Below are 25,117 nucleotides of genomic sequence, written 5' to 3' on the forward strand. Positions count from 1 at the left end.
CAGGGAAGGTTGAGAGTCCGCCTGCCAATGCAGGGGACATGGGTTCGTGCCCCGGTCCGGAAAGATCCCACATGCTGCGGAGCGGCTGGGCCCGCAAGCCATGGCTGCTGAGCCTGCGCGTCCAGAGCCTGTGCTCTGCAACGGGAGAGGCCACAACAGTGAGAGGCCTGCGTATAGCAAAAAAAAAAAAAAAAAGACAAGCCGGAAACTGGGAGGAAATATTTGTAAATCACATATTTGACAAAGCACTAGAATCTGTACTATATAAAGAACTTTCAAAACTTGGCAGTAAAAAAATAAACATCCAAATTAGAAAATGGACAAAGACATGGAGAACATTTCACCGAAAAGGATACACAGATGGCAAATAAGCACATGAAAAGATGTTTATCATTAGCCACTAGTCAAACAAAACCACAATGAACTATCACTACACAAATGTGACAATAGGGAAACTAAAAATACTACTACCACCAAATGCTGGTGAGGATGCTGGGTGCAGAGAATCTGGATCACTCATACATTCTCTATGGGAATGTAAAACGGTATAGCCACTCTGGAAAACACTTTGGCAGCTTCTTAAAAAACTAAATATGCAACTACTATATGACCCCAAAATGCACTCCTGGGCATTTATCCTAGAGCAAAAACAAAAACCTCATGTTCACATAAAACCTTACACATGAATGTTTATAGCAGTTTTAGTTATAATAGCCAGAAACTGGGAAAAATCCAGATGTATTTCAATGGGAGAATGTTTAAATAAGCCACAGAATACTACTCAGCAGTAAAAAGCATTGAACTATTGATACATACAGCAGTCTAGGTGAATCTCCAGAGAATTACGCTGAATGAAAAAAATCCAATCCCAAAAGGTACATACTCTATGATTTCATTTATATAACATCCTTGAAATGACAACATTTTGGAAATATGGATTAGATTAATGGTTGCCAGGGGTTAAGAAGGGGGTAGGGGCAGGAGGGAAGTGGATGTGACCATAAAAAGGTGCAGAAGGGATCCTTCGAGTGATGGAAATGTTCTGTATCTTGCCTGTATTATGTCAAATAGCCTGATTGTAATATTATACTATAGCTCTTCAGCTTGTTACCACAGGAAACAACTGGGTAAAGGCTACAAAGAATCTCTATTATTTCTTCCAACTGTATGTCAATCTATTATTACCTAAATAGAAAAAGTTGAATTTTATTTTTAAAAATATACTAGGCTAGAGATAAGACAGTCTTACCTTGAACAATACCTGCAAATTGAGTAATTCTTCATTAACACAATATAAAAACATGTTTAGAATCTTTTATCCAAAAACACAAAATAGAAAAAATAAATAACTTACACTATTTACTTCTTTGGGTGGTGAATGATTTCCAACATTTAATGGTGACACAGAGTTACCTGGGATGTAAAACATAATGCCTAATAAAAGTCAAATATTACTTTATTCCTGAAAATGTACAGTAACATCATTAGGTAACATTCAGATAATAAAGCTATACCATAATAACCTTAAAGCTACACTATAAATAAGTAACATCCTACTTTTCCTAATGAAGAAAAAGGATTTGTTTGAAATTTCCTTGACTACTGTACACCTCACTGTGAACTTTTCTCCATTCACAAAGGCAACAGTTACCAAGCTTTTTGAACTCCAGACTCATCTACACGCTTAGAAATTACTGAGGACCTCAAAGAGTTTTTGTTTACATGGCTTGTAACTATCAATATTTAGCATTATTAGAAATTAAAACTAAGTATTAGAAATTTCAAATACTAGTATTTGAAATTAAAACTAAACATTTAAATATATTTACTTAAAAATAATAAGTGCATTACATGTTGACATGGTTTTTTAAAAACTATTTTCCAAAGTAAAAAAAAAAAAAATTGTGTGAAGAGTGGCACTGTTTTACATTTTTGCACATCTCTTTAATGTTTGGCTTAACCAATGATAGTTGGATTCTCATATCTGCTTTTGAATCCAATTTGTTATGATATGTTGTTTTAATTGTGAAGTAAATCTGGCCTCACACACATACGTGGTTGCAAATAGGAGTAGTATTTTATGGCCTTCTCGGGTAACTGTGGATATTCTCTTTAATTCACACCAAAACTCAAGTGGTAGTTTAAGGGTTAGCTGCAATGTGGAATCTAAAACCGTTATCAATAAACTTTTCATACTGTTATATTAGAATCCATTGATTTATCTTGCACTTTAAATGGATTTTTACCCATGCAGGACTATAGAGCATCATGCATTGGTCTTCAGGAAAAGACTGAGAAACTCCTGAGTTATGCAGATCTTCCAAATGTTGACACATTTCATAAGATAGTACCAAAAACCTTATGTGTTAATATCACCATGCATCTCACCAGAAAAGTCTTTTAAGTATTGGGAAGCTGTCAAGCTCAGACTGGCAGATACACATTTCCTGAAATTCTCATTTTTGCTTGAAAGCTTGTACTTTTTCATTATCAACAAAATACTATCAGCTGTTTTCTTTGACGTGACAGGCTCACTTTATCCATTTTTGAGAAAATGACTGCCAGATACCTAAGCCCGAATGACCCGTGTGTCATTCTTTTCAATTAAAAATGATGTTCCAAGAAAAAAAGTTTCCATTCAGCTCAAACTCAATCACACACATGCTTTTCATACTTCAGTAAGCAGCAAAAGTTAGGAGTAATTCCCATTTTGTTAAACAAAATACTAAAAATACCTGTACACAAGGCTCAAGACTTATTAATAAATTTGTACTGCTTTATCAAGGGCATTCTTAAGTAAAACTGACACTTCTGGCTTGTTTTGTCTTAACTGCAAGGGCATGAAAATGAAAAACAATGACCATTAGCCCAGGCTGGTACCCCTGCTAAAGGCAAGTTAACGAGGTGCCAGAGTCTACTCACCTTTGCTTTTGCACCACCAGCATAAAGTCAGCAGAATGAAAAAGAGCAAATAATGTTTTAATAGTATTAGGAAAATAGTTGTGACTCCAGAGGCCCAAGGGCCATACTGTGAGAACTACATCACCATAATATTAAAAGATCATATCTCAAACACATTCACAGAGGGTAAATTCCACCAGGCCCCAGTCTCCTTAAAAAGCAGATTTTTAGAATTAAGATGAAAGGAATGATTTTTTTAAAAATCAAATGAAACAAGTTAATGTCTTAGACATACCTTTGTGAGCTATTACATGCATAAAATCTGCACAGTATTTTTAGAATATGGCCAATCTTTAGAACATCCATAAAAAGCCAGTGTTTCCTTTCTACATTCCCAGTATGTCTCTGGATTGGGGCGGGTGGGGAGGAGGGAGGCTTGTCTGTAGACACTTTCTCCTCAGGAATCCTTCTGTGATGAATGTAGCCAAAGGTAGCTACTTGGCATCTGGTTTTTCCTTCTAAACTAATATGTATATGCAAATCCTGTAAGTTAGCCATTTGGCTGTTAATAGCGCACTGGTGTACAGTTACACATACTTTCGATAAGTCGAAGAAACCATCAGAATCAAGTAGTAATAAGCCTACAGGTTTTACTCACCTGTTGGCAGCATCTTCCTGTCTCCTTTGGATCCAGCCACTTCTCCACTGATGCCGTCAGAGTTTGAAGATACTGAATTGTCTTCGTCACTAGCCAGATACTGTTTGATTTGCTCACAAAGCAAAAAATTTTTCTTTCCAGTCTCTGGGCTTTTCAACCTGAAATTAGGATGGTTAGGATGTCCTCCGGGACTTCTTAAAGACTCATGCGGTGGAAGCTTGCTTTCACTTTTCGCAAAATTAAATGGCTCTGTCATTTTACAGCTAGATGCCTCCAAATTATTTCTTGACATCATATTAAGTGGCAATTTAACATTCACAGAAGTCTAAGGGAAGAAATGTATTTAAAAGGCAACTTTTAATTCCAAAAGTAGAAGCACTGCAGGGCCAGGTGATTTCTCTTTATGTAACAGCTCTTTCCCATCAATGATTCCAAAGCAGATGTAACTGTAACCATGATATCAAAGCCTGTTCTACAGGCACAAGAAAAGAACCCTTCTTTAAGTACAACCTCCAAGTTTAATAGAATTCGACAATGGGCAAATCAAGAGACATCAAAAGAGTCATCTCTGGATTCAACACTATTCCTTCCTTTAAAAAGCTTCTGGAAACAACATGAATAGAAAAGGACCATCAAGTTTTAAGCGAAGTATTTCCGACCTAAAGCCTACAACTTAATGGTGACATACAACAGTGGGTAGTGTTTAGATCAGGTCATCCCCTACCTGTCTAGCCTCTCAGAATCCCTCTATCCTCCCCTACCTGTTGCTCTGCTACGTCTCTGACTGTGCTGAACCGGGTCCCCAGAACGTCCTCGCTCTCTCATCCACCCGGTCAACCCTTCCCTTCCTAGTCATCCTGCACAATTTGCCTCAGCTGATTCCGGGTTGGTCTGTTTTTCCCAAGTCCTGTGCTTCATCATCTCCAGCTGGGCTTCCATAAATTGTAACTTGTATCTACTGCTTTTAAGGACTTATCTGTGTGTGCCCTTCACTGAAAATAAGGTACACATACTGTTGCAAAGCGCCTCTGAGAAACCTCTAATCAGACATTATGCGGGCTTGTTGTTTTCCTATTACTCCTTGAAAATACTGTTTGCGCAGGGGAAGTAATATAAGTGGACAAACAACTCTTATTTTTAAGTAGTGACCTATAGCTTTGTCTTTAGCCTGAAGACAAAACTTCTGCCTATCTTCCCAAAACAGCTCAGGAAAAAAAAAAAGGCAACAGATAGCCGAAACTGGTATGAGTAATAGCTAAATATTATTTGACCTTATTTTAAATAGAAGATAAAGAAAGAGCAGAAAAATCCTCCCTCGTGGTGTCCTAAAACTTCTATCTCTGCTCTAAATCGGGCCCAGCCTAATTCAATGACAGTACAGAAAAGATAATGAAATTTTTAAAAAGAAAGAAAAGAAATACACAAGCAGACTTACAGGTGGGGAACTCTCAGGGGACCAGATCCTGGGAAGATCCCTAATAGAAGGCCGGCAGATGGGCAGCTGTGGTGGGAGATACTGTAGCTGTCAGGGAAAGCATATCTGTAGCAGGTATGTTCAGGTATACCTAAACTGAAGGATCAGATTGAGAACTACTATGAAGGATGCAGTAAGACAGAAATACTGTGAAATTACAAAAGGAAAATAACTTCCAGGGGATGCTGGGTGGGGACGTGAATATTGAGTAACGCTAGACTCTGTACAAGAAATATAAAGAACATGCATTTAAATTATTAGGGCAGGCTTCCCTGGTGGCACAGTGGTTGAGAATCCACCTGCCAATGCAGGGGACATGGGTTCGATCCCTGGTCCGGGAGGATCCCACATGCCGTGGAGCAACTAAGCCCGTGTGTCACATCTACTGAGCCTGTGCTCTAAAGCCCACGTGCCCCAACTGCTGAAGCCCGCACGCCTAGAGCCCGTGCTCTGCAACGAGAGGCCACCGCAGTGAGGGGCCCACGCACTGCAATGAAGAGTGGCCCCCGCTCGTTGAAACTAGGGAAAGGCCACATGCAGCAACGAGGACCCAACGAAGCCATAAATAAATACATACATAAAATTAAAAAATAATTATTAGGGCAACTACCTCAAGGACAAAAACAAAGCATAACTTTAAAATCACAATCCAACAGGGAAAAAAAAAATTCAAGTATGGTAAACAGAAAACATCAAATAAGATGACAGACCCAAGCCCAGGTAATCTAAATATCAATGATTCAGTCTCAAAATAGAAAAAGAGATGGACCCAGGGAGAAAAATATTCAGATACATACTGTGCACAAAAGGCACATATTAAACAAAATACACGGTAAGCTTGAAAATAAAAGGACTAAAATATGTGCTATGCAAATAACCAAAATAAAGTTGGGCTGCTAATATTAACACCATTAATAGCAGATAAAATAGAACTCAAGATAGAAAATATTGGTATAAAGAGAGGTATTTTACATTGGTAAAAAAAAAACCTCCCAGGAGAGAGAGCGGCCAGAAATCTCTGACTCACAATGACATCGCCTTGAGATGTATAAAGTAAAAACTGATTAGAAGAGAAATTCAGTCACCATAAGGACACACCTGCTTTAGACACGTACTAGTCAACAGTTAGAAAACAAGCAGTGATATATATTTTACTAACACAATAAACTTGATCTAATAGGGACCAATACAGCCAAGAACATTCATTTTTCCAACACTGAGACATAATGGACTATGAAGTCCACTTCAACTAACTCCAAAAGAAACTAGTACCAAACAGGCCATGTTCACTCATCACACTACACAAACCTCCATCTCAGATTTTGCTTCCCAGAGAATCAGTCTGTAACACCCACACTGGAGGATAAGGAGTTTGGGTTTTATTTATTTTTTTATTTTGGGGGATCTTAGTTCCCCAACCAGGGATCAAACCCGTGCCCCTTGCATTGGGAGCTCCAAGCCTTAACCACTGGACCACCAGGGAAGTCCCTGTTTTAAAGTGGTAAAATACCATAAGCGAAATGATAGCAAACATGATTAAATGAACAAAAAACAGCAAAGAGGTCGGAAAATAAGTACTAACACAAAGATGACACATTTGATACCTTTTAAAAAGTGGAATAGTAAAAACATCCAGACACTGCAGCACACACTGTGGGTAACCGACCCAAACATCACCTTCTACTTCTGATTTGCCAGCTTGAGTTAGAGACAATACTGGCCATAATCAGAGTTCTGAGTGGAGCTTCTCAGAAAGCTCTGTCCTTTCCTGATGGACAGGGACAGATTTGGCTAGCAGGGTCTTTCACTTCTTTCTTCCTGCAACACGGACCTGAGGCCTGAAGATATATCACCCACAATGCAATGAGAAAGCAATAAGCATGAGAAAGCAGCACATCCTCAGGACAGTGGAGAGGAGAAGGCAGAGTCTGGTGTCCCTGGCAGAAGCCCTGACTCCAGCCCTGATCTGCCTAGGCACAGACTTGCTGTGGCATCAGAAAAATACACCTTTGGGTTTTCTGTTATTTGCAGCCCAATGGACACAGATACGGATTAAAAAAAATGAGCAAAAGGCATGAAAGGATACACAGAGGATGAAGAGTCACTGATAAACATAAGGGGGAAAACATTCAATCTCATTTGTAACAAAAAAATTCAAATTGAAATAACTATATATTATTTTCTATACAGCATAGGTGCAAGTAAAACACTCATTACTGAAGGGAATATAAATTAATATGTTCTGCCTGAGAAATAAGTTGGAGATTTATATATGTACATGTGTATTATACATAATATAGTTATATAATATATATGTGCATATTATACATATATAACATATAATATATATTCTTAAAAATATCCATAGCCACTCACAAGTCTATTCTAGAAATCATCCCACTGAAATAATCTTAAATATCAAAAAATATGGCATGTACAGATATCCATTTAAAATAGAAAAAAAAGGAAAAAAGAAAGTTAACAGTGATGCTTCTACTACATAGAATATTACACTACCATTTAAAATCATAGTTTTCAAAAACGTTGTAAAATGTCTATTAGAATGGCAAATGAAAAGTCAGAAAAACACTGTATGTTCAGTATAATAACTGCAAAATAAAAAAGAACAAAACTCCATGTACAAAAAGGTGACTGAGATACATTAAATTTTAAATAACAGTGTTCTGGGGTAGGTAAGTTGAGGAAATCTTTTTCACTGTCTTTTTCATTTTCCAAATTATATTTAAGGATGAATTACTTTTATATAAAAAAGCATGTTAAAGATTAAAATATCACTGCATGTTCAATCAAACTTTTTTTCATAAACTGTGGTTAAATTTAAACCAAGTAAAAGATCACAGTAATATTTAAACCACAAAACCAGGGTACAGACACTGTCTCAAGACACCATTGGGACCCTCAATACACAGCCTTTAACTCCTGAAATAGCTTTCCTAACTTTGTCCTTATTAATAAGGCTGACAGTCAATCCGTAACTCCTTACTACCCTGTAGAGTTACCTATAGACAATTATTTTAAGTTGCTTGAGTGCAGGAACCATGTCTTACTAAAACAATTAAAAAACCCTCTGATTTCCCACAGTGCCTACCATGGCTTCTGGTACAAAGTGGCATTCAAAAGATACTCGTATGATAAAACTATCTAAAATGTACTATTGCACTGTTTTCCTGACAACCTGGACAGGGAAAGTTAAATTCACTGTCTGAAATTTCATCTAGCAATCTTAAAGGAAGAATTACACTATGCTATGAGGTTTACTGAAATTTAATAGCAATACTTCATGTCTTACCTCAACTCTTCCAAAGTCCAAAAATTAATAAAGTTATTTGACTTTAGGAAGGATAACAGAATCAGTTTTAGACCCAATGTAAAGTGTAAGCAGCAAACAAAAAGGATTTAAGCTTAAAAGAAGCTCCACCTATGGTGGAATATTTAAGTTAGAATTTAGGTTATCTCACTTGCCTCACCCAATTTAGGAATTTTCATTACAACGCCCAGGGCAAATAGACATCTAGCCCTGTCCTATAACTAGAAGCTTCTAACTTCCTTTCATTTTGGACGGCCAATTGTACTGCATGCTTCTTTATAAAGTGGTTCTCTTTCCAACTGATTCCTGTTGCTGCCCCGTGACCCCAACCGTTCAAACATCTGAAATGGCCACCATGTCCACTTTCCTCCAGGTCCTTAGCCTTCTAGACTTCTCACAATTCAGCACCTTCTCTAGTTCATCCGAAACCCTCATACAGACAGGACTCTCCTAACAGCACAGGATTCTAGATGTGGGCCGACAAAGGGTCAAAAGGAGAATCACACTATCCCTGACTCTGAAAGTTACTTCCGCCTATGCACTAGCTTTTGGAGGGAAGCCTGGACTACTGTGAGTACCCATAAAACTTGCAGTCATCTAAAATCTTTTGGAATTTAATTTTTTTTAAATGTGTAATTATCATACCATGCAATTGTCTTTTTTCTTTTGATTTATAGTTCTGTGAATTTTAACACATATATAGATTTATGTAACCACCACAATTGGGATACAAAATACACTGTTAAAGCTGAATTTGAATATTAAAAAAAACTAAGAATGTGCGTTTATCCTTACTTGGCTTCATCGTGTGTCAATCACTGGGGCATATTTGAATCTGGAGAGGGCAGGCCTTATACCATAGTTCTGTGTTTCCCACCCTTGGGTTGCAAACTTCTGGAATATACAGATACAGAGGTGTGACAGATACTGCTTTGGGGGTCATACCTTGAGGACAGGCTAACCTCACACAGTTTTAAAATAAGCAGTTCCCCCATATACAATCCACTATTTTTTACACGCTACTAGTGATGAATGAAATATATTTATGATCATCCTCAAATCTATAGTAATTAGTTTTGTGTTTCCTTAGCCAACAGTAAAGATTAATTAGAAGGGTTCACAAATTTCTTTAAGGAATCATTGATGCAATGAAAGAGCAGTGGAATGAAAGTAACTAACTTCTGCAGTTCTACAGGCAAAAATAAGGCCTTGGTTTTGTGTTGTCCTTTTGTTCTGTACTTCATGAATTGATCTCAGTAAGACTTGATGCTCCCCAAGGGGAAAAACCTTTCTTTTACTCCCTTGGAATCCAGCTACCCTTCCCCTATGAAGCCCAGAGCATCCAGGATACACTGTAAACAGGGACATAAGGCCTCTCCTGTCTTTCCAAGAGACCACAACCTAGAGGCCAGAGTAAACCCACAGTGAGTTAATTCCTTTAATACCAAAAGTGCATGCAGCAGAACCAAAAGTGCATGCAGCAGATACTTAACTAATACTTTTTCTTCTCTGTTTGCTTTTGTCCTCCTGGTAACCCCCTGCATTCAGAGAGAATGGCTATTCAAAGGACACAGTCAGTTTTAAAGCTATGAAACTCAATGGTTCCACAGAACATGAGCTTTAAAGTCAGTCAGACCCAAGTCTGAGCAGTCTCATCTTCCTCATTTAGCTATGCTACCTCAGGCAAATCACTTCATCTTTCTAGGATTCAGTGGCTGTGAAGTGTGGCCAGCAGTAGTAACTTCCTCACAACACCTAATCATGAGGATAAAATGTGACACTGCATGTAAACTACCCAGCACAGTGGCAGGTCCTTACTAAATCCTTAAAAGGCAGCCATTATTTTTACTTTACTTCTATACCACTCCCACACACAAAGAATTTCTTCCACTCAGGTGGAATTAGTTTGCACACTGAAGACGAAAATAATTTGAGGATTAAAGTATTCCTATTTCTTTATTCCTACAGACAAGGAAGGGAGACCTGAGAAGGTTTAGTAATTTGCCAAACCCACGAGGACCAGCGCCCTTACACAGCTAAGATGAACACTCAGGTCACATTACTAGGCCATGCAATTGCGCATTCAATAACCGGACGGCTCAATAAGGGAACCAGAGGCCACAGCAGACATGCTATAAATACGTGTTAAATGAACCAGTGTTGCCTCACCTACATGTAAGCGAATGCTGCGACATATCTTCCTTTCTACAGTAGATAAGTAGGGGGAAAAAGTCTAAAAAGTACTGTCTGCACTGTAGCTTTGAGTTAAATGAAGACATTGAATCCATGAACCAAAATTGTTTTAGAGTGAAGGGGAAAGAGGTCCTCCAATAGGATGCAAGTGGATGTTCACACTTAGAGGAGAATCATGCCTGCAAGTACTATTTTTCAAATCTGCTGCAAGGTCCCCATTTGCCCAAAGCTCAACTCCCACGTCTCAACTCCCACGTCTCTCGCCCCTCCTCCCAGTACAGGATCCTCCCCACCAAAACCTCCCACCCAAGACCTGCCTTCCCAGCCAAAGCTCCCAGGGCTTCTCCAACCTTCCGTACTCTCTCCACTTCCAGGCCCCTGGTACCCGCTCAACGTACGACCTCAACGCCCGACCTCAACGTTCAGTGCCCAACATCCGGCCCCCAACGACTGAAGCTCCATAACCCTCAGGCAGTCCCTTTCGCTTCCCCATGCACCTGGGAATCCTGACCTGGAAAGAGGCAAAAGGGCCACTGACCCAGACCAGTCTCTGAAGCCTGGCGGTGGTGGCACCTGCCCGTGTCCCGGAGCCCAGCCGCCAGGTGCGCTCCCTGCGGCTGCCTCGCTCTGGACGCCCAGCCCGCTCTCCCGCGGCAGCGGGCGCCTGCGCAGTCCGCATCCACGTGCTGCCGCTGCGCCTACGTGCTGCCGCTGCGCCCACGTGAGCTCTCTGCGCGTTGGGAGGTGCGCGCTGAGCCCGGGGCCGCCATCTCTATGCTCTAGCGTCGGTACAAAAGCTTCAGGGTCAGAGGGAGGTGCACTGCGGAAACTTAGGGTAGTCGTTCTTGCTTCTTCTAGAAAGGAGTCCCTGGAATCTCCAAGGGCAAAAATGCAGACCTTGTCTCCGCAAGGGTCACCTGAGTTATATTAATCACTTAAAGTCTTAAAAAGTTTTCTCAAATCAATTCACTGCTTCTGCCTGCACGCGGAAACCAGGTACATGTGATCACACTGTTTGCTCTGAGAGCACGTCATTATAGGTTGATGTTGCTCAAAGAAAAAATATTTTAAACTATTTTTTAACTATGACCTTTAAAAAATTCAGAAGAAAAAGGGTACCCTTATGTAACCATCACCCAGTTCAATATTATCAATTTACGGTCAATCTTGTCTGCAGCTGTACCCCACATACTCTCCATCCATTGTTTTGAGGCAAATTCCGACTTGTATATTGTTTTCTTTTTAATAGATAATATTTTTAGAACAGTTTTAGAAATAAATATAGATTGAGAAGACAGTATGGAGAATTCCCACATAAGCCACACCCAGTTTCCCTTATTAGTAACATATTAGTAGGATAAGTCAGTTACAATTAAGGAACCAATATTGATACATTATTACTGAAGTCCATATTTTATTTAGATTTTCGTAGTGTTTACCTATTGTCCTTCTTCTGAGCCAGGATCCCATTCAGGATAACACACTTATTTAGTTGTCATGTCTCCTTAGGCTCTCGGCTGTGGCAGTTTTTCAGACTATCCATGTTTTGATGGCCTTCCCGGCTTCCAGGAGTAATGGTGAGGCATTTTTGTACGATGCCCCATTGATGGAATTTGTCTGATGTTTTTCTCATGTTAAGAGAGTAGTTATGGCTTATTAGGAGGAAGACTACAGAGGTAAAGTGTCATTCCTATAGCATCATATGAAGGGTACATTCTATGAGCATGATTTATGACAGTTGATATTTTCCATGATACCTGGCTAGTACTTGTCAGGTTTCCCCACTATACAGTTACTTTTTTCCCCTCCCTTTACATACTATACACTTTGGAAGAAGTCATTATGTGCAGCCTACACCTAAGGAAAGGGGGTTATGCTTCACTTCCTTAAGGGCAGAGTACTTACAGAAATTATTTAGAATTTTTTTAATATAAATTTATTTATTTTATTTATTTTTGGCTGCACTGGGTCTGCATTGCTGCGCATGGGCTTTCTCTAGTTGCGCCGAGCAGGGGCTACTCTTCGTTGTGGTGTGTGGGCTTCTCATTGTGGTGGCTTCTCTTGTTGCAGAGCACAGGCTCTAGGCATGCGGGCTTCAGTAGTTGTGACACATGGGCTCAGTAGTTGTGGCTCGCGGGCTCTCAAGCGCAGGCTCAGTAGTTGGGGTGCACGGGCTTAGTTGTTCTGCGGCATGTGGGATGTTCCCAGAGCAGGGCTCGAACCCATGTCCCCTGCATTGGCAGGTGAATTCTCAACCACTGTACCACCAGGGAAGTCCCTATTTAAACTTCTTTTGCATGGGAGATTTGTCTCTCCTCTTCTATTTATTAATATATTCAATCATCTCTCTCTCTATCAGTAGGAACTCATAGATATTTATTTTATACTTTGAGTTATAATCCAATACTACTTTATTTCCTTGCTCAAATTCCAACTTTGGCCATTGGGAGCTCCTTCAGTTCTTTTTTTATAAATTTATTTATTTTATTTATTTATTTTGGGCTGCATTGGGTCTTTGTGCCGCGCATGGGCTTTCTCTAGTTGCGGCGAGCGGGGGCTACTCTTTGTTGTGGTGCACGGGCTTCTCATTGCGGTGGCTTCTCTTGTTGCGGAGCCCCGGCTCTAGGCGCTTGGGCTTCAGTAGTTGTGGTGTGCAGGCTCAGTAGTTGTGGCTCGTGGGCTCTAGAGAGCAGGCTCAGGAGTTGTGGCCCATGGGCTTAGTTGCTCCGTGGCATGTGGGATCTTCCTAGCCCAGGGATCGAACCCGTGTCCGCTGAGCTGGCAGGTGGATTCTTAACCACTGTGCCACCAGGGAAGTCCCTTCAGTTCTTTTTTTTTTTTTTTGCCGTACGCGGGCCTCTCACTGTTGTGGCCTCTCCCGTTGCGGAGCACAGGCTCCCGATGCACAGGCTCAGCAGCCATGGCTCACGGGCCCAGCTGCTCCGCGGCATGTGGGATCTTCCCGGACCGGGGCACGAACCCGCGTCCCCTGCATCGGCAGGCGGACTCTCAACCACTGCGCCACCAGGGAAGCCCCCTTCAGTTCTTTTTTGTTCTCCTTTGACATACTCCCATCAATATGGGGTTGTTTTTATTTTTTTGAGCACGTTCTTGCTTTCTGGGATATTGAATCTTTACATCCATATATATTTAAGGATGTATTTTTAAAAGATTATGACTGTTAAAAAACATCACCAAAATGTATCACACCTTTAAAAATAATTTCCTAATGTCATCAAATTAGTATTGAAAATTTCCAGATAGTCTCAAATGATTTTTAACAGTTGGTATGGTCAAATCAGATCCTACATTTGCATTCAGTGATGTATTTTAAAAAGAGATTTCTCGCAGCTTATGTATTGAAGTAACTGCAGTTTTTCTCACAATTTTCTTGATTACATCCTCTCTAGCAAGAATACTTCACAGGTGGTGTTGTGTTCCTCTATTGCTCCACATCAGAAGACACTTAATATCTAGTCCTTTCTCTTTGGGGGATATTAAAATTAACTTAGCAGGTTCTAATGTTGTCAGATCTATCCATGCACTGTAAAGTTTCCCGTCAGCTTTTCATCTAATGATTCTGGATTCACTGATGATCATTACCTGGATACGTTATTTCACTAGGGTTTCCAAAATGGTGATAGTCTATCTGTTCCTCTGCATTTGTCACGTGAAATTCTATAAAGAACTTTCTCACATCAACTACTTGACTGAGATTCAGTTTGTAACAGAAAAGGTAGGATGCTTTATTCTTTTATCAGTTTTCAGAATGTGATGATTCCTTGGCATCCTCCAAAGGTGACTAATGACATTTAAAAAAATCAACACTCAGGGCTTCCCTGGTGGCGCAGTGGTTGGGAGTCCGCCTGCCGATGCAGGGGGCGCGGGTTCGTGCCCCGGTCTGGGAGGATCCCTCGTGCTGCGGAGCGGCTGGGCCCGTGGGCCATGGCCGCTGGGCCTGCGCGTCTGGAGCCTGTGCTCCGCGACGGGAGAGGCCGCAGCGGTGAGAGGCCCGCGTACCGCAAAAAAAAGAAAAAAAAATCAACACTCATTGATTTTTAACCTGGTAGATGTATCTCTATTGCTGTTATTTTTGAATGCTAAAATTGTCCTATCTTTGACCAGTGGGAACACCTTTGAATTGGCTCCTGAATCTTTTTGACACAACTCCTATGATCTTTGCTTTCTTCTTTGCTTTCTGATACAACCAAAATGTCCTGGGTTTTCTTGTACATTTCTTGCCCCAGATGTAGGTTTAGCCCTTGAGCTCTGAGGATCCCAGGTGACTTTTAGTGGGAAATTATATTTAGAGATGATAGGAGGATAGGGGTGTGCATTGGGTTGATCATTGTTCTAGGCCTTTCCAGTGGACAGCATTTTTTTTAATGGAAATGAAATGTGCCATGAGTTCACACTGATATTTCTAAATTCAAATTTAGGGTTGAAGTGTTTTTACTTAATTTCTTTGATTTTTATATGTGTATTTCCTTTCTCCAATACTGAAAATCTTGGTTCCCAAGGATCACATATACGCTTTATACTAACATATTTCAGAAATAACAGTATGAATGTTATTACTGACAATATGCACACTGAAAAAGCTTAAAGTTTCTTTTTTTACTTTTCCCCCTTGGAATAACATCTCAGTAGGAATATTTGGTCAATTTATTGTTTAAAAGTCAAATCATTTCTTGGGACTTCCCTGGTGGCACAGTGGTTAAGAATCCCCCTGCCAATGCAGGGGACACGGGTTCGAGCCCTGGTCCAGGAAGATCCCACATAGCCCATGTGCTGCAACCACTGAGCCTGTGCTCTAGAGCCCGTGAGCCACAACTACTGAGCCCACGTGCCACAACTACTGAAGCCTGCACGCCTAGAGACTGTGCTCCACAAGAGAAGCCACCATAATGAGAAGTCCACGTGCGGCAAGGAAGAGCAGCCCCCTCTCTCAGCAACTAGAGAAAACCCACGCGCAGCAACAAAGACCCAACACAGCCAACAACAACAAAAAAAGCCAAATAATTTCTTTACTGTCACACTTTCACTGCATAATGTGCTTTAATCAGTATCTTCTTTTAAGGTGAGAGGTGCCATTTCCTGTTGAAAGGAAAGAGGAACAGAGTTACAAAATGTTGAATTTTTTAAAGTGGGGTTTGTTTTTTGGTTTTGTTTTTTGGGTTTTTTTGTTTTTGGGGTGTGTGTGTGTGTGTGTGTGTGTGTGTGTGTTTGCCAGCAGTTAGTATCAAAGAAGTTTAACTGAAAAAGAAGTTTTGCTTTATAAACTCTTGAATTGACTTGTCAGAATCAACTATATTCACTCAGTTGTACATAAGATATCTTAAAGAACAGCACTTAGCCGGACAGAGTAGGTTTGCAAACCCTCCAGACTGAAACTGCTCACCTTACTTCTCAGGACGCGATTAGGCAACTATATTGAATACACAACCTCCACCCAGCCACCCACCCCCGCCCCCAGTACACTTTTTAAAGTTTTTTGCTAATTATTGAGCAGCTCCAGCATGTCAACCCCCACGCTGCGTGCTGGGATGAGGACACTTCCAGCGCTCAAGGCTCACAGTGCAGTACAGGAGACGAGGCACCAACAGTTTATTATTAAACAATGGCAGTAGGGGCCACGTGGTGTTCTGGAAACCCCCAGAACCTCTCCCAGAGATGAACTGTCTGACGGGCAGGTAGGCTGCTCCTGCTGACGCCGCCCACGTCAGGTGCAAGAATTACACATCAAAGCTTGTAAGTCACAATTTTGAATTCTCATTTTTATAACTTTATGTCCCTGACTATGATAAGGGCCAAAGGGTTCAGAGGGATCATGTCCAAGGAGCGCGTTCTACAGGAAGCAATAATCTGCTTGGGCCGGGAAGGGGCGTGAGGAAGGACGGGACTAGAGGCGGGAGAGCCGGTTCGCCGGGTCGGCCGGGGATTGGGAGGGGGCTGCCCAGCAAGCCTAACTGTCCTGCCAGGCGCTCCCGGGGTAGGAGACAGCGCTGCGCCGGCCCCGCCCACTGCAGACAGGTTACCCAAGCACCAAGAGGCGTTGCGTCACGCCGCCCGCGCCGCGCTGATTGGCTCCTCCAGGTAGCCCCGCCCCCTCAGCTGTAGCGGGGCCGGCTTCAGGGTCGCCGCCATCTTTGTTGATGTGTCAGCTCCGCGGGGGCTTGGGGAAGTCGCGGCGGAGGGAGCGTGGTGTCGGCCCTGTTCCTCACCGCTGCCCCCCTCCCCCCCCCCACTTCCTGTTCTGCTGGACCCCGTTATGGAGAAGTTGGCCCCTACGCGGGAATTCCAATGGCCTCTTTAGGGGTGTGGCCTAAGGCTCGAAGAAGTGGGGTAAGTGCGTGAGGGATGCCAGGGGCGGGCCGGGGAGTCGCGGTGGCGGCGCGGCGGTTGCCCACCTTCCGCGCAGTCCTGCAGGTCCCGGGGCGGCTCCCTGCCTGGCTTCTCGAGGGGGCGAGGCGAGCGCTGGGGGAAGGAGTTCGGAATCCCCTCCTCTCCCTGCCTCCCTCCCTCAGTCCCGAGCGCCGGGGCAGGAGGCGACCGAGGGGTCGCCGGGGGCCGTGAGGGCCGCGCCTCCAGAGCGGTGCCTAAAGAGCGGCGGAACTTGGGCCGCTTGCCCCGTCTCCTAATGCGAACTGTAGCTAAGCCCTACCTGCTCGGCCATCCCTCATAGACTCAGTCGCCTATTTCTCCTTTCCTCTCCAAGTTCACTGTGTTCGTGTTTTATGTTGACTGTTAGCGACTTTTTAAACTCTCTTCCAAACACTTCCATTACTGTGATTTTAAGTAATTTAGAGACGACTCTTTGGGATTGTGGATATGAGAGAAATCGTTCTTGGTGTTTATGTTGCCTTTTTTCCAAGGACATCAAGGCATTTGATAAACCTTGGTTGGTAAGGATCATGTTTCAAATTTGAGCCTCTGTCAAACTTGTAAAATGGTAAAATCCCCTTCTACATGTTCCCTAGTAGCAGTCTTGGGGAACAGGTGTAATTATTGCTTGGCTGTTAACAGTTTAATAACTTGAGCTAATATTTACATTTTGATATTGTTTAGAGGAAAGAGGCCTGGATTTGGAACATTTGGATTACCTTTGACATGATAATCTTGTTACCTAGGAGCGTTGTTTAGAAGGCCATGCAGCCCCAGGCATTTGGCAGTTTTCTCCGTGTATGCGTGTGTAACGAACGTACTTTTGATGCCTAGCTTTGTTATTTCTTCCGAAATGATAGGTTGGGAGTTTTTCTAAGGAAATTGTGCGGCAAATCAGTGGAAGTGCTTCAAGAGGTGTGTTGGTAGTCACTCAAAAAGAAAAATCTATTAAGTGTTTAGGTATGGTAGTAGGTAGTAGTGGGTGTAGCCTTCCCAACTACTAACTACACCGTCATATTTGCAGTATGTGGAAAAGGTTAAGGTTCCAGAGATTATTGATAGTAAAACTGAACTATCTGCTTGTGTATAAAGTCTGCTCGTCTCTGTACAGCTACTTTCCAATTCTTTATCCATCATTACAGAAATAGAAAACAGTGATGATTGGCCTCGTTCTTTTTTTTTTTTTTCTTTTTGGTCTTTTCCTTTTATTTTAAATTCAGTGACAGTATTGAGTGATTAACAAATCTTGCAGTATAAAGAATTAAAACTCCATATTACATTGTAATAGGCAAGCATGCATAATTACTGAAGATTCTACCTGGAAATGCCTGGATTGTGTTTATATTGGTTTTATTCTTTTTAAGACCTTGTCTAATTCCTAATACCTGGATATAAACTCAGGTTTCCTTAAACAGTGGAGATTCCTTATAGTTTCATTGGTATTTCAGAGTCTTGTTTGTTGCTCACAGGAAAGGAGTGGTGTAGCACAGTAACCACTCTTTAACCTTTTAGTTCCTTCAACCATAAACTAAAGAGTTGTTCTTTGATGCTGTACAGTAACAGCATAGCTGATAATGATTACTTATTATATTCATTTTAAAACCATCTATTTACAGCTACATGCTGACATCCTGGAATGAAGGTAAAACAGTGAAGTATACTTACTCTTTAGGAAGAGATGATAGGTTGAAGCAGCCTTTATTAAGAGATGTAGAAAAATCATCTTTCCCTTTGAAGGGAATCATCTTTCCCTAATTTGTGCTAGTTTTTCAAATTCATTTAACAGTTTCATGTTAAATTAAGACTCCTTAACCTGAAGTTCTGTTTCTTTTCTTTCAGTAAAATTTAAGTCTTTCTTTTATCCCTTATCTCTAGCTTTAAATAATTAAAGCTGATTCTTGAATTTCTCATAAACATGTCACATGGCTTGCAGTGTTGGGAATGTTATGCTCAGTGTCGTTTCAGGGCAACCTTGGGAGCATAGATAATTTAAATTTGCAAATTAACCCTGTAATCTTATCATATTATTGCAAATGTCACCTTTGAACTTTATTTCTCAGCTACTGAGATTTTAAAAATCTATTTGGGCTAAGAAGTAAACAAAAGAAAAAGTATTGGCATGCAGGGGCAATAGACACAAAGTGGAAATCAAACCCAGCAAAGTATTGATTGGATTGTGAGTATAGTTGTCATTCATTAAGGCACATGAACTGTTAGTCTACTTCAGGGATGATTATGTCGTAGCTGATGAGTAATTTAATTTTTTGGTAAACTACACTGTACCAAATTAAGCAAGCCCATGAACTGTTAGTCTACTTCAGGGATGATTATGTAATAGCTGATGAATAATTTAATTTTTTGGTAAACTGCATTGTACCAAATTAACCAAGCCCAGGCCAAAGGTGGCTTCAAAATTTAAACACTAACCAGAACTTCTTAATATAAGGCAGACTTAAAACTTAATTTTTTTTTAAGTTATTAGCCTTCCTTTTTGAAAAGGGAGCTATAGGTCAATTACCCCCCCCCTTTTTTTTTAGCTTTCAGATTTGGGGGGGAAATTAGCTGAAAATACTTTTCATATTTTCTTAGACTCATTAAAGTTCATTTGGTGAGCTCTGTACAAGTAGCTTCAAACTGAGATTTCTGTATTAAAAGTTTTTCTGTCTTTAAACTTACTATTAGAGATATATAAAATTGCATGGATCTAAGTTGCCAAACTGGTAATATGACATATACTTGATAATGTGATGTATGATGTGGCTACTTATTCTCTTTTTCCTGGAATCCTGATGGACTGTAATGTCTTCTGTTTTCGTGTCACAGGATTTAGTACTATTTGGAGTGGGGGTGGGGTATCCTGCTGCATCTATTGCCCTGAGTCTTTTCAACATCTTTTTTTTTTTTTTTTTTGGTGATATAGTGTACACACTGTAAAATTCACAATGCCCTAACCCTTGGTTGCAAAACTAAACAAATCCCTACAGGGATAATTGACCTTGGCCTCATATAATATACTTTTTAACCTAGTGGACTGAAGACAACTTTTAAGAGCAAGTAATAATGTTTCACATAAAGGAAACTCGGTATATTAAATTTTACCCAAAAGCTTAGTTACAATGTGACTACTTTACAAATATATCTTCCTTTTGATAAAACTAGAGTTCTTTGAAATAACCAGCTCAGTTTTTAATTGCTTCTGATTTTAATTGCCATTTTAGAACCTTGTTACAACTGGTCAGAAAGATAGGTCATTATTTTGTTTATGCTGCTTTCAGAGTGTATTCGGGGAGTGTGTAAAAGACCTTTGGATGTACTTACTTTTCCTTCAAAGGACAGTCAACCATTATATTGAAGAACAGGAGTGCCCTCACAGGCTCAACTTGCTTATCTTAATGGACATTATTTGAGAAGCTATAGCTGGTATTATTTGAGACTTGGTACAGTTTGTAAGTTTAAAATTTGTAGTTTGTTGTAAGTAACATGCTGAACTGAGTCACATGTTTCTGTTGGGCTTAAACACTCATGCATATCTTATATAGCTTCTGATGGAACGCTGACAGACCTTCAAATTAAAATACTGTAAACACAAGAGCAAAAGATTTAACATAGATTTTATATGTTGGTCCACTGCACCAGAGAGATATCTCCAGAAGAGATATCTGTTTTATTCACTGCTGTGTTCCCAACACATAGAACAGTGCCTGAACATAATACATGCTCAATACATATTTGGTGAATGAATGAATTAATATCTAGTTTAGAAATGTATTTCTGGCTTGGTACTTTTGTATGAGGCTTGTATGTTTCTATTACCAAGTATCTGTGGATTGGATTCATTTGTATGTGCATTTATTGAATAAGCTTAAGTTATTTTGTTGTTGTTTTTTATACTGCTATTTACTGAGAAACAAGAAATAGTACTAAAAGCTGTTAAAGACAGTGTTTTCATTTATAAAGCTTTTGCTTGGAAATAATTTTGTAGAATTGCTAGTTCTTTGATTAAGAATAAAATCCAAGGTGGATAATGGTTGGCTTAAAGGCAAATAAATGTTTCTCGATCAGTTGCCTACAGCTGACGAGCTCCAGGAAGAGCGAAACCACTTCTCACTCCACTGAAACAATTTTGAAGTGTGAATTGGTCCTGTAGTACTGTGTCAGAAACAGAAACAACTCTCGGGGGGAACAAAGTGCTTGAATTAAAAGGAATTTTGTGACTGCTAAATTTAAATACAGTATTTTCCCCTAATGAGTAAGAGTTGCTAAAAAGTCAAATAACCTGTGTTACTTCTTACCTCAAAAAAGCAACAGATATTGTACTCTATAATTGTAGTCTCTATATCTATATACATGGGTGTGAATTTGATTTTAAGCACTTCTTAATTAAAACAATCTTGTAAACAAATGTCTAGTTTTACGTCCTACCCCTTTAATCAACTTCTAGGCTATTCCATCCTCAGTAGCTTTAATGATAACTACCCCCTTTACCCCCACCCCCAAGAAAAAACTTGGACAGCAGCCAAATTGGCCTACATCACCATTGCCAACTGGAGGCCCACAAGAGGAGTCAGCTGACTCTTTTTTCCCCTGGTTAATCGTGGAGAATCAAGCTCATCATGGCTCCCCTCCCCGCACCATTCTTGTACAGTTATTTACTCTTTAGTGATGGCTTTTTACATATATACACATAAATCTTCTTTAACTTCTCTCCTTTTCCTTTTGCCTCCAATCAGTATTCGTTTGAGCATCAGAAAACTATGTTTGCAAGTTAAGTGATTCTCAGATACGAGTTCATCTGAAGAGTTTTTTCAAAGGTCATGGGCATATTACTGAGCAACAGTATAGAAAGTGCTTGTCTTTTGAGGTTGAACTAAGCCTTCTTTAATTTACAGGAGGATAATACGTAAAACAGTCGAAGCTGAGGTAATTATAAAAACAGTTTTGTTTTTTTTTACCTAGATGAATATCCAGCAGAATGAGACCTTTTTGTTGTTCTGTACTGTCTTACACATGACAAGTCTTCTTACAACCTGGTTCCCACCCTCTAAATGCCCTTCAACACCCCCCCACCCCAGCTCCTTGTGTAAACCCAGTCCCACCCTCACCGAGAACCACTGAACACCCTTTGCAAGAATGACTGTAAAGGTAGTAGAGAATATATTTGTTAGATTTATTTATCTATTTATTATTACTGTTATATTGCTTGAGATTTAAGAAGTTTGATTCAGTTCAGAGTGTGGTTCCTCTTCTTTGCAAGAGATCATTTAAAGGGCTGTTCAGAAATGTCACAAGGAAAAACAAAAACAAAACAAAACCAAAAAACAGACAAAAAAAAAGAAATGTCACAAGGAAGGCTGCCACTATGTACCTGATGAGTATAAATGAAGTATGTTTTCATTTACATGAGATATTATTTTTGTACTTCCCATGAGGGAAAATTTGAAGGAAGATGTGGCCTTAGAATATGTCCTTCAAATATAATTAGGCTCTGGATAGACTGAAGGGAAGAACGTTCTAGATTAGAGCAAAGCCATGGAAATGTTAATGTGCACATTGTTTGGAGGAATCTTGAGTAGACTGGTCAGGGCCTGGCGAAGTGTAATACTATAGCTAAGTACTAGGATTTTAGGAATGTGTTGAGAGAGAAGATTGGAAAAATACTACAACTGGTTTATTGAGGAATTGCAACTCTGAGGTATAAACATGAAATGCTCACATCCCCTCCACTTCCCTCTGAGGTGCAATCCTTCAACAATGTCTTGGTTTGATGTCATAACTCTTCTGCTGCCACTTTTGATAACCAGAAAAAACTTATTCCAGAAATTAAGACAGGTTTCAATCGCTTACAAAACACAAGCAACAAAAAATGTTAATCATAAACTCTATCATCTCCCTAAAGAAGTGTTGAAGCTGTTAGTTCCCAGCTGCTTGGATTAAAGAAGAAGAGGTGTAATTTGGCTCTAAAATATGTTCCCTCTCCTTTCTCTAACTAGCCCTTTTGGAGTTGGGGGACGAAAACCAGCCAGTGGAGGCAGAGTTCTCACTCTCTGAAACTTTAAAGAGGGAAGAGATAGGTCTGCCCTTACTCTGGTCCATCTGGTTGTATTTGATGGTGGTCTCTGGAGGTGGTATATGTGGATTTGGTGGGGGGCAGTGTTGTAGCTCCCTGGACCCTTGTGCCATTGAGGACTTGCTTCATAGGGCAGCTCCTGTTCCCCTTTGGCAGAGCCAATGTGGTATACTCTTCAACCCCTTCTCTGGGTTGGGTGACACAGGAGGGAGGAATGGAGTGAGACTGAGAAACCAACAATTCAGTGTTCCAGGTAGGAAGTTATCAGGCCTGGGTTGGGTTGCAGGCTGGGGACAGTGACAGTAGAAAGGAGGGTATAATTGCAGGAGACATGAAATTAGTAAAAGAATATGAGGCTAAAGGAAAGGAAGGAGTCATGACTAAGAAAAATGATAACCATTGACAGAAATAAAAAAAGATTATCTGGGGGTACTCAATTTTAGGAGCTATTGTTATGATTTTGGATTTAGCCATTTTTGAGTTGAGCCATTGGAAGTGCTTGTATTCATTTGAGATTTTATTTTATGTAGAGATAGAGTGAAGACAGAGATAATTCATTATCTGTAACTCAAGAGCACAGGAATGAAAATAATTAAAGTGGGCATCAACTATGAGTTTTTGGTTTAAGTTATCAAAGTGGATGAATTCTGGGAAGGAAAATAAAATTGAGGACTGAACCCTGGGGAATATGAAAGCTGGATGAGAAGATAACTATTGTTCGCGTAATGCTTTTCTGTTGGCAAAGCATGGTACACAGGCAAGAGCCTTAAGAGTTCTCAAATGAGAGGTTTTTTTTTTCACTTGCTATCTATGCTGGAGAGTCACAATGCCTTGTAGACTCATTCTCTTTTAAATAGATTCTTTATCTGCTTTCCATTACATTTGGTCAGCTCTGAATTTGACTTCAGTAGATATCACATAGCATTGACTAGTTATGATGTTTCTAAATTAAGATTTCAAATTCAGCAGCAACACATTCACAAGTTGTATCTTAAAATTAGTTACTTTGAGGAAGGTAACGTAGGCAGCTAATGTCCCTGTTTGAGAATTATTTTATTTTGTCCTAGATTTGGAATACAGCAGACTCACAAGGCTTTTTGTTACTGCTTTTATTTGTATTGCCTAAACCAAACCTTTATTGCTAGTGTGGACTTTGTCTTAGTATGCAATATATGCAGCAAGATAATAATGATAATTTGATTGTTTGGAAATATGTTTTACAGGTAGGTAATTTATAGTATTAAGGCCAACGTCTGTATTAGTCGATGCCAGAGTATTTAACAAACAAGCTGGTCTTCTTTTCCTTTCTTAGAATTATTCTTCCCATTTTTTGCGTTCCTAGTCCTCAAATACTGCTTTTCTCATATTACTTCTTTGCTTTAATTCCACAAATATTTGAAAACCTAGTAAGTGCTAGAAATTCTATAGTATAATCAGGTATACAAGTCTGTCATGATTTATCGTCCTTCTTAACAACCTTCACTCCTGCATATCATTCTGAGGATTCTACCTGACCATCTTCTCTAACCCTTTTTCACCATCCTCTGACCACCACCTCCACCACAGACCAACGTAAACATGTATCTTTCTTTTATTCAAATATCAATCTTTCTGTTTTCCATTTACACCTTACATCTGGAAGTATTTCTTCCCTAGTTTCTTTCAAAACTGTGATCTGCCCACTTTTTTATCCAACCTCACGTGACTCCAGTACATGCTTGGTTGATGTCTGACAAAAGAAGTTGACAATTCTTCTTCATCAAGATTGCTGGAATGTTTTATATTTTTCTGTCTCAGGATAATTTTTAAAGTTGACTAATTTTCAGAAAATGGCTAGATTAGTAACCCTCATAAATGGCATAAAATATATTTTAACATTGTTGAATTAGTTTTGTAAATGTTTCTTTTATGACCTAAGCAATGCATATGAGGTCCATTTGAGTTGTACTGAACATCGTGTGTTCTTGATGAGAATGTTTGGAAATCGCCATGATACTTCCTGCATCCCTGGGTGAAAAATGAATTCCTGTCAGGGATCCTTTACACCCTGACTTCTTTCAGCACAGCTCTAGGTGTCTGGGCTATAGGTAGCTGTGTTTTGTTATTGTTTAG

The 25,117-nt window shown here is 40.1% G+C and overlaps 2 protein-coding genes across 7 annotated transcripts in view; one reads left to right on the forward strand and one right to left on the reverse strand.

Moving 5' to 3' along the window:
* Positions 1–3,878, reverse strand: part of TDRD1 (tudor domain containing 1) — a gene marked incomplete at its 3' end in the record, with an annotated part of 34,785 nt that extends 30,907 nt beyond the window's left edge. For 5 of the 6 annotated variants that reach the window (XM_081235370.1, XM_081235369.1, XM_081235367.1 and 2 more), the window contains exons 1-2: positions 3,560–3,866; positions 1,355–1,413 (exon numbers count right to left, since the gene is read on the reverse strand). In XM_081235370.1, coding sequence (XP_081091496.1) covers positions 1,355–1,413; positions 3,560–3,854 — 354 coding nt within the window. In that variant the 5' untranslated portion in view covers positions 3,855–3,866. Of the gene's footprint in view, positions 1–1,354; positions 1,414–3,559 lie in introns of all 6 variants that reach the window. The other variant, XM_081235365.1, reaches the window with a different exon arrangement.
* Positions 3,879–16,742: 12,864 nt separating this feature from the next.
* Positions 16,743–25,117, forward strand: part of CCDC186 (coiled-coil domain containing 186) — a 48,578-nt gene continuing 40,203 nt past the window's right edge. The window contains exon 1 of the mRNA XM_081240214.1: positions 16,743–16,899. The gene's annotated coding sequence lies outside the window, so the exon portion shown is untranslated. The remainder of the gene's footprint in view (positions 16,900–25,117) is intronic.

The sequence above is a fragment of the Mesoplodon bidens genome (genome assembly GCF_964165515.1).
Source record: "Mesoplodon bidens genome assembly, chromosome: 1".
NCBI lineage: Eukaryota > Metazoa > Chordata > Mammalia > Artiodactyla > Ziphiidae > Mesoplodon > Mesoplodon bidens.